Source organism: Bos javanicus, chromosome 25 (genome assembly GCF_032452875.1).
Source record: "Bos javanicus breed banteng chromosome 25, ARS-OSU_banteng_1.0, whole genome shotgun sequence".
NCBI lineage: Eukaryota > Metazoa > Chordata > Mammalia > Artiodactyla > Bovidae > Bos > Bos javanicus.
Window position 1 is genome coordinate 18,153,444 of NC_083892.1, and position 14,920 is coordinate 18,168,363.

General features: G+C 41.4%; 1 protein-coding gene across 4 annotated transcripts in view; it reads left to right on the forward strand.

Annotated features, from left to right (window-relative positions):
* The window catches only part of LOC133238342 (acyl-coenzyme A synthetase ACSM2B, mitochondrial-like), an 80,179-nt gene that overhangs the window by 45,017 nt on the left and 20,242 nt on the right, over positions 1-14,920 (forward strand). For 2 of the 4 annotated variants that reach the window (XM_061401313.1, XM_061401314.1), the window contains exons 8-14: positions 4,397-4,476; positions 4,691-4,814; positions 6,670-6,750; positions 7,859-7,960; positions 9,441-9,568; positions 9,691-9,790; positions 10,788-10,907. In XM_061401313.1, the coding sequence (XP_061257297.1) occupies positions 4,397-4,476; positions 4,691-4,814; positions 6,670-6,750; positions 7,859-7,960; positions 9,441-9,568; positions 9,691-9,790; positions 10,788-10,907 (735 nt within the window). The remainder of the gene's footprint in view (positions 1-4,396; positions 4,477-4,690; positions 4,815-6,669; positions 6,751-7,858; positions 7,961-9,440; positions 9,569-9,690; positions 9,791-10,787; positions 10,908-14,920) is intronic. The other 2 variants (XM_061401315.1, XM_061401316.1) reach the window with 1 other exon arrangement.

Consider the following 14,920-nt stretch of genomic DNA (forward strand, 5'->3'; position numbering starts at 1 on the left):
TCAATATATTCTCTGTGAATACTGTCCATATTACTGCACATATTAGAAGTCTGTATAGTGTTCCATTCTGTGGGTCTATCACAGTTTCTCTTACCATCCTATTGTTGGTGGACATTAGGGTCATTTTCAGTCTGAGATTATCATCTATGAGGAATTTTGAAGAATAATTAAGAGTTCTTCCTGTGGAACTTGATGGAGTAACCATTAAATAAAATCTACAAACTGCAGGATCCTGGAGCAACAAAGCAATGGAAATAGGCTCATTTTGCTTGCAAAGGCACACCCAATTTGTACTTCATTTGTGATAGAGAGTGGGCAATTAACACCCTGGGGCCTCCAGATCTCTGTAGCAGTTAATGACTCAGATTTCTGTTTGGCTGGCAGTAGAGATACCAGGAGCAAACTGAAGCATAGATGACATCTTCCAAGGGCAAGTTCTGCAGTCTCTCAAGAGATTCTCTTTATATGATTCTGTCATTTTCTGTTTTAAACAAATTCTTATTCTGTCTCCTTCCACAAAAAGATTTGAAGTGGCTTTTGTAAAGAGTCACAAATAGAAAAAAAGTATGGAACAAATGTAAAATTATAAAGCCTATTAGGGAAATATAGGCTGGAGATTTGGGTGAGTGAGTGGGAAGACTAAGGAAAGGAAGCAAATAAGTAGGTAATTGCAAATAAGTGGGTAAAGCAAATAAGTAGATAATTGCATGTTGAGCTTCCTGTAAGGCAAGGCAATAAGGGAAGTGAGGTAATTTTCATCTCTTATACCAGTATGTCAAAAGCACTCAGAGGAAATAGTTACATGGTGTGTTAACATTAGTAATTTTTTTAGATGTTCTGTCTAAACCATTCTTTGTAATAAATTCTGTACAAAGCAAAGCATGGAATGAAGGTGATATTATTGCTGTTGTTTAGTCTCTCCGTTGTGTCTAACTCTTTTCCAACCCCACGGACTCTAGCCTACCAGGGTCCTCTGTCCATGGGATTTCCCAGACAAGAATTCTGGAGTGGGTTGACACTTCCTTCTTCAGGGTATCTTCCAGACCCAGGGATCAAACCTGTGTCTTCTACATTGGCAGGTAGATTTTTTACCATTAAGCCACCAGGGAAGTCCATGAAGGTGGTATTACTAAAAAGTATAGGCTGCAAATGACAGTGCTGCTATTTGCTGATTGTGTGACTTCGGGCAAGTTGCTCAACCCTCTGTAAAATGGGGATGATAATACAAACTCCATCAGGTTATAGTGGGAATTAAATGAGAGAGCACAGAGCCTGGCAAGTACTCAGTAGTACCTTATTTTTTGTAGCACTTCTGTAAAGTCTATAGGTGCTTTTAACTTTTAAAAGCACTTTCTACCTGAATTATGTCCCAAAAATATTTTGGGGAAAATACGGTTGGGATTCAGTGCAGTTTAGTTGTTCAGTCGTGTCCGACTCTTTGCGACTACATTGACTGCAGCAAGCCAGGCTTCCCTGTCCGTTACCAACTCCCAGAGATTACTTAAACTCATGTCCATTGAGTCGGTGATGCCATCCAACCATCTCATCCTCTGTCGTCCCCTTCTCCTCCTGCCCTCAATCTTTCCCAGCATCAGGGTATTTTCAAATGAGTCAGCTCTTCACATCAGGTGTCCAAAGTATTGGAGTTTCAGCTTTAGCATCAGTCCTTCCAATGAATACCCTGGATTGATCTCCTTTAGGATGGACTGGTTATACCTCCCTGCAGTTCAAGGAACTCTCAAGAGTCTTCTCCAACACCACAGTTCCAAAGCATCAATTCCTCACACTCAGCTTTCTTTATTGTCCAACTCTCATATCCAAACATGACTACTGGAGAAACCATAGCTTTGACTAGATGGACCTTTGTTGACAAAGTAATGTCTCTGCTTTTTAATGTGCTGTCTATGTTGGTCATAACTTTTCTTCCAAGGAGTAAGCATCTTTTAATTTCATGGCTGCAGTCACCATCTGCAGTGATTTTGGAGCCCAGAAAAATAAAGTCTGGGACTGTGTCTACTATTTTTCCATCTATTTGCCATGAAGTGATGAGACCAGATGCCATGATCTTACTTTTCTGAATGTTGAGCTTTAAGCCAACTTTTTCACTCTCTTATTTCACTTTCATCAAGAGGCTGTTTAATTCTTCACTTTCTGCCATAAGAGTGGTGTCATCTGCATATCTGAGGTTATTGATATTTCTCCCGGCAATCTTGATTCCATCTTGTGCTTCTTCCAGCCCAGGCTTTCTCATGATGTACTCTGCATATAAGTTAAATAAGCAGGGTGACAATATATAGCCTCGACGTACTCCTTTTCCTATTTGGAACCAGTCTGTTGTTCCATGTCCAGTTCTAACTGTTGCTTCCTGACCTGCATATAGGTTTCTCAAGAGGCAGGTCATGTGGTCTGGTATTCCCATCTGTTTCAGAATTTTCCACAGTTTATTGTGATCCACTCAGTCAAAGGCTTTGGCATAATCAATAAAGCAGAAGTAGATCAATAAATCTACTTTGGCATAATCAATAAAGCAGAAGTTTCTGAACTCTCTTGCTTTTTTGACGATCCAGCGGATGTTAGCAATTTCATCTCTGGTTCCTCTGCCTTTTCTAAAACCACTTTGAGCATCTGGAAGTTCATGGTTCACATATTGTTGAAGCCTGGCTTGAAGAATTTTGAGCATTACTTTACTAGTGTGTGAGATGAATGAAATTGTGCAGTAGCTTGTGTATTCTTTGGCATTGCCTTTCTTTGGGATTAGTATGAAAACTGACTTTTTCAGTCCTGTGGCCACTGCTGAGTTTTCCAAATTTGCTGGCATATTGAGTGCAGCACTTTCACAGCATCATCTTTCAGGATTTGAAATAGCTCAACTGGTATTCCATTACATCCACTAGCTTTGTTCGTAGTGATGCTTCCTAAGGCCCACTTGACTTCACATTCCAGGATATCTGGCTCCAGGTGAGTGATCACACCATCATGATTATCTGGGTTTTGAAGACCTTTTTTGTACAGTTCTTCTGTGTATTCTTGCCACCTCTTCTTAATCTCTTCTGCTTCTGTTAGGTCCATACCATTTCTGTCCTTTATTGATCCCATTTTTGCATGAAATGTTCCCTTGGTATCTCCAATTTTCTTGAAGAGATCTCTAGTCTTTCCCATTCTATTGTTTTCTTCTATTTCTTTGCACTGATCACTGAGGAAGGCTTTCTTATCTCTCCTTGCTGTTCTTTGGAACTCTGCATTCAAATGGGTATATCTTTCCTTTTCTTCTTTGCTTTTGGCTTCTTTTCTATTCACAGCTATTTGTAAGGCCTCCTCAGACAGCCATTTTGCTTTTTTTACATTTCTTTTTCCTGGGGATGGTCTTGATCCCTGTCTCTATACAATGTCACGAACCTCAGTCCATAGTTCATCAGGCACTCTGTCTATCACATCTAGTCACTTAAATCTATTTCTCACTTCCACTGTATAATGGATTTGATTTAGGCCATACCTGAATGGTCTAGTGGTTTTCCATACTTTCTTCATTTTAATTCTGAATTTGACAATAAGGAGTTCATAATCTGAGCCACAGTCAGCTCCCTGTCTTGTTTTTGCTGACTGTATAGAGCTTCTCCATCTTTGGCTGCAAAGAATATAATCAATCTGATTTCAGTGTTGACCATCTGGTGATGTCCATGTGTAGAGTCTTCTCTTGTGTTGTTGGAAAAGGGTGTTTGCTATGACCAGTGCGTTCTCTTGGCAGCACTCTATTAGCCTTTGCCTTGCTTCATTCTATACTCCAAAGCCAAATTTGCCTGTTACTCCAGGTGTTTCTTGACTTCCTACTTTTGCATTCCAGTCCCCTATAGTGAAAAGGACATCTTTTGGGGTTGTTAATTCTGGATGGTCTTGTAGGTCTTCATAGAAATGTTCAACTTCAGCTTCTTCAGCATTACTGATCAGGGCATAGACATGGATTACTGTGATATTGAATGGTTTGCCTTGGAAACAAACAGAGATCATTAACCTATTGTAAAACTGGTCTAAGGAGGTTAAAAACTTAACCTCCACCAGTTAAGACCACACGGTTGGTTTGCAATAGCAGCTGATCTCCCATTGGTGACTGGAAGTTTATGTAATTCTAGAGGTGATTTCATAGGGACAAGTCAGTCAATTGGCAGGAAGAAGCAGCCTGATTTGACCAAAAAGAAAAAAAAAAAAAACTGTCCTCGACGTTTTTCTGTAATAAAAACTGCAATCATTCATCTGTCATTTTTGGTTTGAAGGTTCATGAAAATTGGGCTTATTTGGCCTGAAGTAGACCCAGTAAAGAAGCCAAGGTTTAAGTCTACAGCTTCATAGCCCATACCCATAACCACTGTGCTACTGATTAAGTTCAACTCTCTTCTTCCAGGTTCTGTCCAGCTATCCAATTAACTACATGGTAGGCGCACCCATTGTTTACCGGATGTTGCTACTACAGGACCTTTCCAGGTGATGGGGATTTTGGGGTTAAGAGCCTCTGGTCTATTGGCCATACCTTGCCTCTGTGACATACACATGTGCTTATTTATGTGGCCCTCTGAGCATGCATAGCCCCCATAAAGTCAACCTCATTGTCAAAGCACCTAGAATCCAGCTCTAGGCTTAAGCAGAGTCTGGTTCAAGAGAGGCCCAGGAGAACACTGATTTCTCTTCTCTTCCTCAGTTACAAGTTCCCACATCTAAAGTGTTGCTTCAGTGGTGGGGAGACCCTCCTTCCAGACACTCTGGAAAAATGGAAGGCCCAAACAGGACTGGACATCCTAGAATTCTATGGCCAGACAGAAACGGTAGGAAACTTGCTCTAGGAAAGCATGGGCTGGTGAAACTCGTGGGTTTCAAAGGCTCTTTGATAATAAAGATATGAGTTACCATTTATCATATACTTATTCAATAAATATAAATATTTATTAAGCACCTACTATGGGGGAGATATTGGCAATTCAGCAGAACTAAAACAGACAAAGATCCTGCTCTCATGGAGATTACATTCTAGCCGTCATGGGGGAGAAACATATAAACAAATAAATGACATGCCAGATGGTGAAAAGTTCTACAAAGACAAGTGAAGCAGATAAGGTGAAGATAGGTGGGATAATGGCCTAGTATTTCAGGTGGTGTCATCAGGAGAGTCCTCTGTAGTGGGGGAATGTTTTGCCAGAGATCTGAGTTTATTACATGTGTTGGGCACATGTCAAGCTGCTCAGATTGAAGTAAGGGATGGAGAAGAGAAACCACTAAGACCCCCCCGCCCCCACAACCACCACCACCACCACTTCATCTGCTGAGATATCTTCTTGGAACTTTTGGGGTCCCCTGAAACTAAGATCATGGCATCTGGTCCCATCACTTCATGGGAAATAGATGGGGATACAGGGGAAACAGTGTCAGACTTTATTTTTTTGGGCTTCAAAATCACTGCAGATGGTGACTGCAGCCATGAAATTAAAAGACGTTTACTCCTTGGAAGGAAAGCTATGACCAACCTAGATAGCATATTGAAGAGCAGAGACATTACTTTGCCAACAAAGGTCCATCTAGTCAAGGCTATGGTTTTTCCAGTAGTCATGTATGCATGTGAGAGTTGGACTGTGAAGAAAGCTGAGTGCCGAAGAATTGATGCTTTTGAACTGTGGTGTTGGAGAAGACTCCTGAGAGTCCCTTGGACTGCAAGAAGATCCAACCAGTCCATTCTAAAGGAGATCAGTCCTGGGTGTTCTTTGGAAGGAATGATGCTAAAGCTGCAACTCCAGTACTTTGGCCACCTCATGCGAAGAGTTGACTCATTGGAAAAGACTCTGATGCTGGGAGGGATTGGGGGCAGGAGGAGAAGGGGACGACAGAGGATGAGATGGCTAGAGTCCATCATGACTCGATGGACGTGAGTCTGAGTGAACTCTGGAAGTTGGTGACGGACAGGGAAGCCTGGCGTGCTGCAATTCATGGGGTCGCAAAGAGCCAGACACGACTGAGCAACTGAACTGAACTGAACTGAGCACAATGTGGACTCATGTTATCAAAACAACCTGGGGAATACTCCCCCCAACTCTTTTCCCCAGCTTTCTTACTTTGACTCTCAGTGCTTATTGCCTCCTCCTCTATACTCTTCTATCCACATCCTTTTATAGTTAATTGGTCCCCTAACCCATTAGAGCTCCTGAGAGGGCTCATGGCAGCACTGTGATGTGGAAGAACATTGCAAGTGTGGGTAAGGACAATGGAATTACGGCTGGGCTTCTAGCCATTCACAGGAGACCATGTCTAGGGATGCTCCTTTGGACACCAAGATCTCCATAGGAGAATTCATCTCAGGATTCAAACAGCGTTCTCCTTCTTATGGGAGAGAATTTAATCCCACACTGTATTAAAGGACTTTTGGTATCCATAGTCCCTTATTAAAGTTTGGCCCCTCTAAAGCGATTGCAATGCTTTAATTATGAGTTGTTAGTTCCTCTTCCCTGTGGCAAGGTCAATCAGAAGCTTTTCAAATACTTTAGTGAAACCTCTAGGATGGAGGTTCCAGGAAAAGGGAACAAGCCAGGCAAAAAGGAGAGAGGGAGCTACCAAACATGAACCAACTACAGGACTGTGTCAGGACCTGCTCTGTTGAATCTTTTTTACCAATCTGTCTACTACTTTCCACAGGGACTCACTTGCAGAGTTTCCAAGACAATGAAAATCAAACCTGGGTACCTGGGAACTGCAATTCCCCATTATGATGTGCAGGTTTGTTAGGGGTATTAAGGGGTACATATATATATATTTTTTTTTTCAGCAATTTACTTATTACATTGTACAAAAATAATAAAGATATTAAAATAATATTTAAAAAGGAGGGTAGGAGGAGGGACGGATGGGGGAGAAAGGAAGTTATTCATATTCTAATCATCCAGGAAAAACCACTTTGAATAGGTGGAAAATTGGTTAGCTAGTTAATTATATAAATATACACATTTTAAAACAAAAATGGGGTGAATTTTGACATACAATTCTGTAACTTAATTTTATCACTGTGTAATCTTGGGTGGCCATCTTTTCAGGTCAATTAATACCTATCTACAGCAGAATTTTTAATTACTACATAGCAATAGATAGTATGGTTCCACCACTCTTTATGCCTTTTGTTAGTTAATAGATGATTTCTAAAATTTTCACCAGTAAAATCAACACTACAATGAATATGCCATAGCTAAAATTTTGCTCCTATTCCTTATTATTTCTTTGGGCTAAATTCCAAGATATAGAACTTATCTATATGTGTCTATGTTTATATATATATATATATATAAGCATATGTATTTAAAGTATAACAATTTACATTCTAGTCAGTGTTATGTGTAATTACCTGATCCCTTATATCTATGATAATCATTTATGAAGACTGATTTTTAGTATATTAATTAATTCTCACATAATTTGGTGAAATAAGCTATTATTATCTCTGTTTCACAGATGAAGACACTGAGACATAGAACTTAGGTAACACAAAGTCAACTAATAAAGTATCAGAGTCATAATTTGAACTTTAATCTATCTGATGTCCAAGTCTGTGAGCCTCAAAAATAATAGGGTGCTATTATACTTCATGAATTCCTAAAACTACAAGTATCTTCCCAAGATCATCTGGTCCAGTCTCACTAAGGGGTTGCACCTAAACGATTTCAGACAAATGGATTAAAAATTTGGACTTAAAGCTCTTGGCTTCTCTTGGTTTCCAACTCTTTTCAGTCACCACTAGAGTAAGATGATCTTCTATTTGATCAGCTCTTTCATGTTGCCATTCAAGCTGTCTACTGTTATGCAGACCATTCTTCCAATCTGCTTCTTTCTGCAGGTAATAGATGACAAGGGCAATGTCCTGCCACCTGGCACAGAAGGAGATGTGGGCATTCGAGTCAAACCCATCAGACCTATAGGCATCTTTTCCGGCTATGTGGTGAGGAAAGCTTACTCATCCCCCTCTGTATCCTAGTGGAAATAGTGGGTTCTGAGAGGCATGAGGGGAGTTCCCACCTCCCAAGAAGCATTGGTAAGAAATAGGGACAAAGGGACAAAGGAAAAAAGTGTCTAGGAATGGGCACTTTGCCTTGCAAAAAGCCTGGTTATTCACTCCTGCTTTTCTTAGCCTATGGTTAAGATTCCAGTTGATTAATTGTCTTTCTCACAGTAACCCTTTTCCACTTCCAAGAGCTGTTTTACGACAGAAAGTTTATTGCCCCTGAATTATATAGAGCAGCATTCTTCCAAGGGCAGTACTGCCCCCTCTCTCAAGTACCATGCCCCTGCTCTATGCCACTGATCTCCTCTAGAGCCATGCAAGATGCTTTACACTAAGACTTCACCATAAGTTAAAAGCATTCCTATCTTCAGATCTTGGAATATTAAAAATAGGTGACCCTCAGATCCAACTGCCCCACTCTATGGGTGAGAATGGTAAAGTCAGAGTTTACAAGACTCATTCAAGTCCACCACAGTGAACAATGGGCTGGGACCTCTGACACCAAGATGATTAAAGAATAAAGTAAATAATCCAATAGTTACAGTTGCTGCCATTTATTGTAAGCTTACCACATGGTAAGCACTCTCCTAAAGCAGTTTATATGCTTTAAACTTGTTTAATCCTTTCAATTACCCCTTGAGTCCTTGGGCCCAAATTACTTGAGTTTAAAATCCTGCTCTACTAATTGCTGTGTGATCTTGGGCAAGTTACTGATCTCTCATACCTCCGTTTCCTCTCTCACACCTCAGTTTCCTCAGATTCCTCTTGCTTTTTCAGATCTTCAATACCCCTAACTTCCAAATGAAGGAGCTAGGGTATGAATTCCTTATGCCACCTTTTAACCCAGAGATGGAGCATCTACTCTAAAGCTCACACCCCTACCCTTGAACAAAATATAGAGATAGAGATCCTCGGACAAGGGGCAAACCTCAATCATTCTCTGTGCTTATAAACAGGCACTTCAGTTGAACAGAGGGGTTCAGCCATTACAGAAATATGCACATTGACCCAAGCCTCAGACAGCTTGCTGGTGTATCTCTAGAACTTTCATAGCTAACAATCTGGACCCAAGAAAAATGTCTCATAAATCATGATGCCCTTGAACAGTGTCATGGGGTGGAGCAGGGGTTAGGCTGACCAGTAAAGGAAAGGTTGAATCCAATGGGGGAAAGGCCCGAGAGCATGGGCGAATGGATTCATTAATATTATCCATCAAACTGGACCCCAGAGGAGTAAGTGAGAGACTCTGGGTGGAATAAATAAAAGGGGAAGTGCCAATTCCACCTATTCAGGGAAGTTCTACCATGTGTAGTAATTCAAGTTGTAAAGTGAACAATCTGCACATCTGGTGATGGCAGGCCCAGGGCAGAGGATTTAGGCTTTGCAGGTATAATGACTGTCTTTCTGTGGTCACCAGGACAATCTTGAGAAGACAGAATCCAACATCAGAGGGGATTTTTGGGTCCTGGGAGACCGGGCAATCAAGGATCAAGATGGATATTTCCGATTCATGGGAAGAACAGATGATATCATTAACTCCAGTGGGTAAGCTTGGTTTCTGGGCAGGAAAAGGGTAATCCAGTTCTTTATTCTGTCTGATTCTAGACTTCTGAGCTGAGCTAGAGGTTGAGTGTCCAGTCTTCTCTGAAAGACAGGTTTTTCTACAGGTACCGGATTGGGCCCTCAGAAGTGGAGAATGCACTAATGGAGCACCCTGCTGTGGTTGAGACAGCTGTAGTAAGCAGCCCGGATCCCATTCGAGGAGAGGTGATGGGGGAACTGTGGCCTGGGGGGTGTACAGATGGTAGTTAAGAGTATGAACTCTGGGGCTAGACAGTCTGGGCCCAAACCTTAGCCCTGCTGCTTACTAGCTATGTGTCCCTGGACAAGTTATTTAGCCTTTCTGTCTCAGTTTAACCATATGCAAGATGCAAAGCTGTTGTGAGGATTAAATGTGTTAATATTTGTAATGTGCTTGAAACAAAGTCTGACCTGTAATAAGTACTACACAAAGTCTGTCTTTTGGGGCTGCAGATATTCTACCCTGTTTGGCATTTGAATCAGAATCTATTCCCTGACTAGAACAGAGGAGGAATTTAAGCCAAGATAGAGTCTTTGAGGCATGTGGTTTTTAGTGAGAGGAAGAGAGGAAGAAAGGCCCCTGTAATGCCAAGGTTAATGAAATAAGCCCAGATGAAATCTAGAAGAGCTTGTGTATGTGAAGGAAAATTTAAGGTGGAAAGACGTGGGTTGATGTCCAGGGTGAAAATTGATAATATCATACACCTGGCAGGTGTGGGAAATATCATAGGCTCAAAACCCTGGGTGCCAAGCACTGAGCTAAGCCATACTGTATATGATTTCCTTTTATTTCCCATGAATTAAATATGGAAGTTGGATCTCTATTTTATAGGTTGGCAAACTAGCTTGGAGAGGTTAAACAAATCTTTTAGGTTTATTGTTCCCAGCCTTTATTTTCCTCTCTTCTAACTAACTTTTTCCCATCACACTCTATTGTCCCTGGGATATGAGGTAATCCTGGTCTCAATCTACAGTCCTACCTGCTCATCAATAAACAACTTGAGAGAAAGTTGGAATCTTGGCCATGATTGTCCCCAGGTCCTACTTTTCCCTAGCCCCAGATATCTGGAGGTGCAAATGAGGGGATATAAAGGTGGTGGCGGTGGTGGAAGTCTTGACACTGATTATCCCAGGGCATGACAATGCACTCTGATCTTTCTCTGGGCCCTCATCCTTGCTGCAGGTAGTGAAGGCATTTGTGGTCTTGGCCCCACACTTTCTGTCCCGTGACCCAGACGAGCTCACCAAGGAGCTGCAGCAGCATGTGAAGCTGGTGACAGCACCATACAAGTACCCAAGGAAGGTAAGGCCTCTGGATTCCCATGTCCTTCCCCCTTTACTCAGGGATGGAGATATGGTTTTTCTCTTGTAGTTCTCTTTTTCAGGGTGAGGACCAAGCCTTTACTCTAAAGTTCTGCCTGATTATGACCAAGAAAATCCAAAAGGACAATCCAGTAACTGCCTAGATGCCTGAAAATTGGCCTTTAATTCACTCTGAACTGAAACTCAGATTCTCCCATGGAAACAAGTTCTAGCCAATATCTGGCCCATATCCCCCCTCTTGGCATTGAGGTCTTGCTATATTATTCAAGATTCTCTCATTTGCAAGTGACAGAAATTCAATCTGAAGTGTATTGCTCACACAGCTGTAAAGTCCAAGGTTGGGGAAGCTTTGTTGTGGCTGATACCAAACATTCAGATGGTGTGGTCAGGGATGTCTTTTTTCATCCCTTAACTCTCCTTCTTTCTGTATTGGCTTCATTTCTTGAATTGTGCTCCCTGTGAGATAGTCCCCAGGAGCTCCAAAAAAACAGTTTTAGCAGCTTAGATAATCTCAGTAAAAAAAAAAAAAAATCATCTTTCCCCTCAAAGGCACCAGCAAAAGTCTTCAAGTTCATTCTCATTGGACCAGTTTAGGTTATGTACCCATGATTAAACCAATCTTTGTAACCAGAGGAATGGGCACTCTGATTTGCCAGTTCTGAGTTATGTAATCAGACCTGAGCAAGTACAAGAAGGATGGGAGAGAGGGCTGCCCTACACCCCTGACACGGACTCAGTGAGCTCACCACAATAAAAAGGAACTGCTCTTACCAGAAAAGGTAAATAACATAGAACAATAACAAATAACATAAAAACACTCTCCCTGTTTTCAGCTATTTTTACACTGGGGCAAGAAACTAAGGCATGGAGATTGATGTAGAAATGGATATCCCAGGTTTTGGAGGTGGGTACAAGATAGAAGCTTGCTAGAGGAAATGAAAAACACATTTTTGTGTCTGGGGTAGACACACACACACACACACACACACACACACTATACTTTTTAAGTGGTAAGCTTTACACATGTCAGATACTTAGGTAACCCAGATTTTTAATGATGCTTTGTCAACACAGGCTAATTATCATGGTGGGTTTTCTGAGAGGCAAACTCTGGGAAGGAACTTAACATGCCGAGGTTTATTAGGGAGTGCTTTGGGATCAACACAAGGGGAAGGAAACAGAAGGGAAGAGAGAGGTGTTTGCTGTTGTTGTTCATTTGCTCAGCCATGTCCGACTCTTTATGATCCCATGGACTGCAGCACACCAGGCTTCCCTGTCCTTCACCATCTCCCAGAGTTTGCTCGAACTCATGTCCATCGAGTCAGTGATGCCATCCAACCACCTCATCCTCTGATATCCCCTTCTCCATTGCCTTCAGTCTTTCCCAGAATCAGGGTCTTTTCCAATGAGTCCAATGAGTCTTCACATCAAGTGGGCAAAGTATTGGAACTTTAGCTTCAGCATCAATCCTTCCAATGGATATTCAGTATTTATGTCCTTTAGGATTGACTGGTTTGATCTCCTTGCTGTCCAAGGGACTCTCAAGAGTCTTCTCTAGCACCACGATTCAAAAGCCTCAATTTTTACTCACTCAGCCTTCTTTGTGGTCCAACTCTCACATCCATACATGACTACTGGAAAAATCATAGCTTTGACTATATGGACCTTTGTCGGCAAAGTGATGTCTCTGCTTTTTAAGACACTGGCGAAGTTTGTTATAGCTTTTCTTCCAAGGAGCAAGTGTTTTTTTAATTTCATGGCTGCGGTCCCCACCTGCAGTGATTTTGGAGCCCAAGTAAATAAAGTCTCTTACTGTTTCCATTTTTCCTCCATCTATTTGCCCTGAAGTGATGGGACCAGATACCATGATCTTTGTTTTTTGAATGTTGAGTTTTAAGCCAGCTTTTTCACTCTCCTCTTCCACCTTCATCAAGAGGCTCTTAGTTCCTCTTTGCTTTCTGCCATTATGGTGGTGTCATCTGCATATCTGAGATTATTGATACTTCTCCTGGCAATCTTGATTCCAGCTTGAGCTTCATCCAGCTCAGCATTTCACATGATGTACTTTGCATATAAGTGAAATAAACAGGGTGACAATACACAGCCTTGTCATACTCCTTTCCCAATTTTGAACCAGTCCATTGTTCCATGTCCAGTTCTAACTGTTGCTTCTTGACCCACATTCAGGTTTCTCAGGAATTGGGTGAGGTTCTGGTTGGGTGGTCTGGTATTCCTGTCTCTTTAAGGATTTTCGAGTTTGTTGTGATCTACACAGTCGAAGTCTTTAGTGTAGTTAATGAAGCAGAAGTAGATTTTTTCCAGAATTCTCTTGCTTTTTCTATGATCCAACAGATGTTGCCAATTTGACCTCTGGTTCTTCTGCCCTTACTAAACCTAACTTATACGTCTGGAACATCTCAGCTCATGTACTGCTGAAGCCTAGCTTGAAGGCTTTTGAGCATTACCCTCCTGGCATGAGAAATAAGAGCAATCATGTGATAGTTTAACCATTTCTTGGCATTGCCCTTCTTTGGGATTGGAATGAAAACTGATCTTTTCCAGTCCTGTGGCTACTGCTGAGGTGTTGATTTGCTGGAATATTGAGTGCAGCCTTTTCACAGCATCATCTTTTAAGATTTGAAATAGCTCGGCTGGAATTCCATCACCTTGACTAGCTTTGTTTGTACTAACGCTTCCTAAGGCCATTTGACTTCACACTCCAGGATTTCTGGCTCTAGGTGAGTGATCACACCATCATGGCTATCTGGGTCATGAAGATCTTTATTGTATAGTTCTTCTGTGTATTCTTGCCACCTCTTCTTAATATCTTCTGCTTCTGTTAGGTCCATATTGTTTCTGTCCTTTATTTTGTCAACCCTGGCAAGAAATGTTCCCTTGGCATCTCTGGTTTTCTTGAAGAGATCTCTACTTTTTCCCATTTTTTACCCCAGACTGTCCAGCAAAAATGGGTTTATTTGACAGCAGCAAAGATTGAAATTCAGAGTCTTGAACTATGGCAAGCCATGTGTAAGGAAAGGAGGTCTCTTTTGAAGAGAAGAAAGGGAAGTTGGCAAGGCTATAGTAAACAGAGTATCCAGGGGAGAAACTGAAAGTTCAAAGTATAGTGTCTTTTCATTGGCTGAGTTGTGACAATCTGATAAGAAAGCTTTCCCAAGATATTTGGACCAGGTCTGGTAGAAGATTGTCACCAAATATTTGATGATGACATATCATTTCAAATGAGCCTCAGTTTCTATGAACTTGATAACATATGGATTTATTTATTTTTATAAATTTATTCATTTCAATTGGAGGCTAATTACTTTACAATATTGTAGTGGTTTTGCCATATGTTGCCATGAATCAGCCATGGGTGTACATGTGTTCCCCATCCTGAAACCCCCTCCCACCTCCCTCCCCATCCCATCCCTCTGGGTCATCCCAGTGCACCAGCCCCGAGCACCCTGTCCCATGCATTGAACCTGAACTGGCGATCCATTACACATATGATAATATACATGTTTCAATGCCATTCTCCCAAATCATCCCACCCTCTCCCTCTCTCACAGAGTTTAAAAGACTGTTCTATACATCTGTGTCTCTTTTGCTGTCTCACATATAGGGTTATTCTTACCATCTTTCTAAACTCCATATATATGTGTTAGTATACTGTATTGATGTTTTTCTTTCTGGCTTACTTCACTCTGTATAATAGGCTCCAGTTTCATCTACCTCATTAGAACTGATTCAAATGTATTCTTTTTAATGGCTGAGTAATACTCCATTGTGTATATGTACCACAGCTTTCTTATCCATTGTCTGCTGATGGACATCTAGGTTGCTTCCATGTCCTGGCTATTATAAACAGTGCTATGATGAGCACTGGGGTACATGTTCTCTTTCAATTCTGGTTTCCTCTGTGTGTATGTCCAGCAGTGGGATTGCTAGGTCGTATGACAGTTCTATTTCCAGTTTTTTAAGGAATCTCCACAC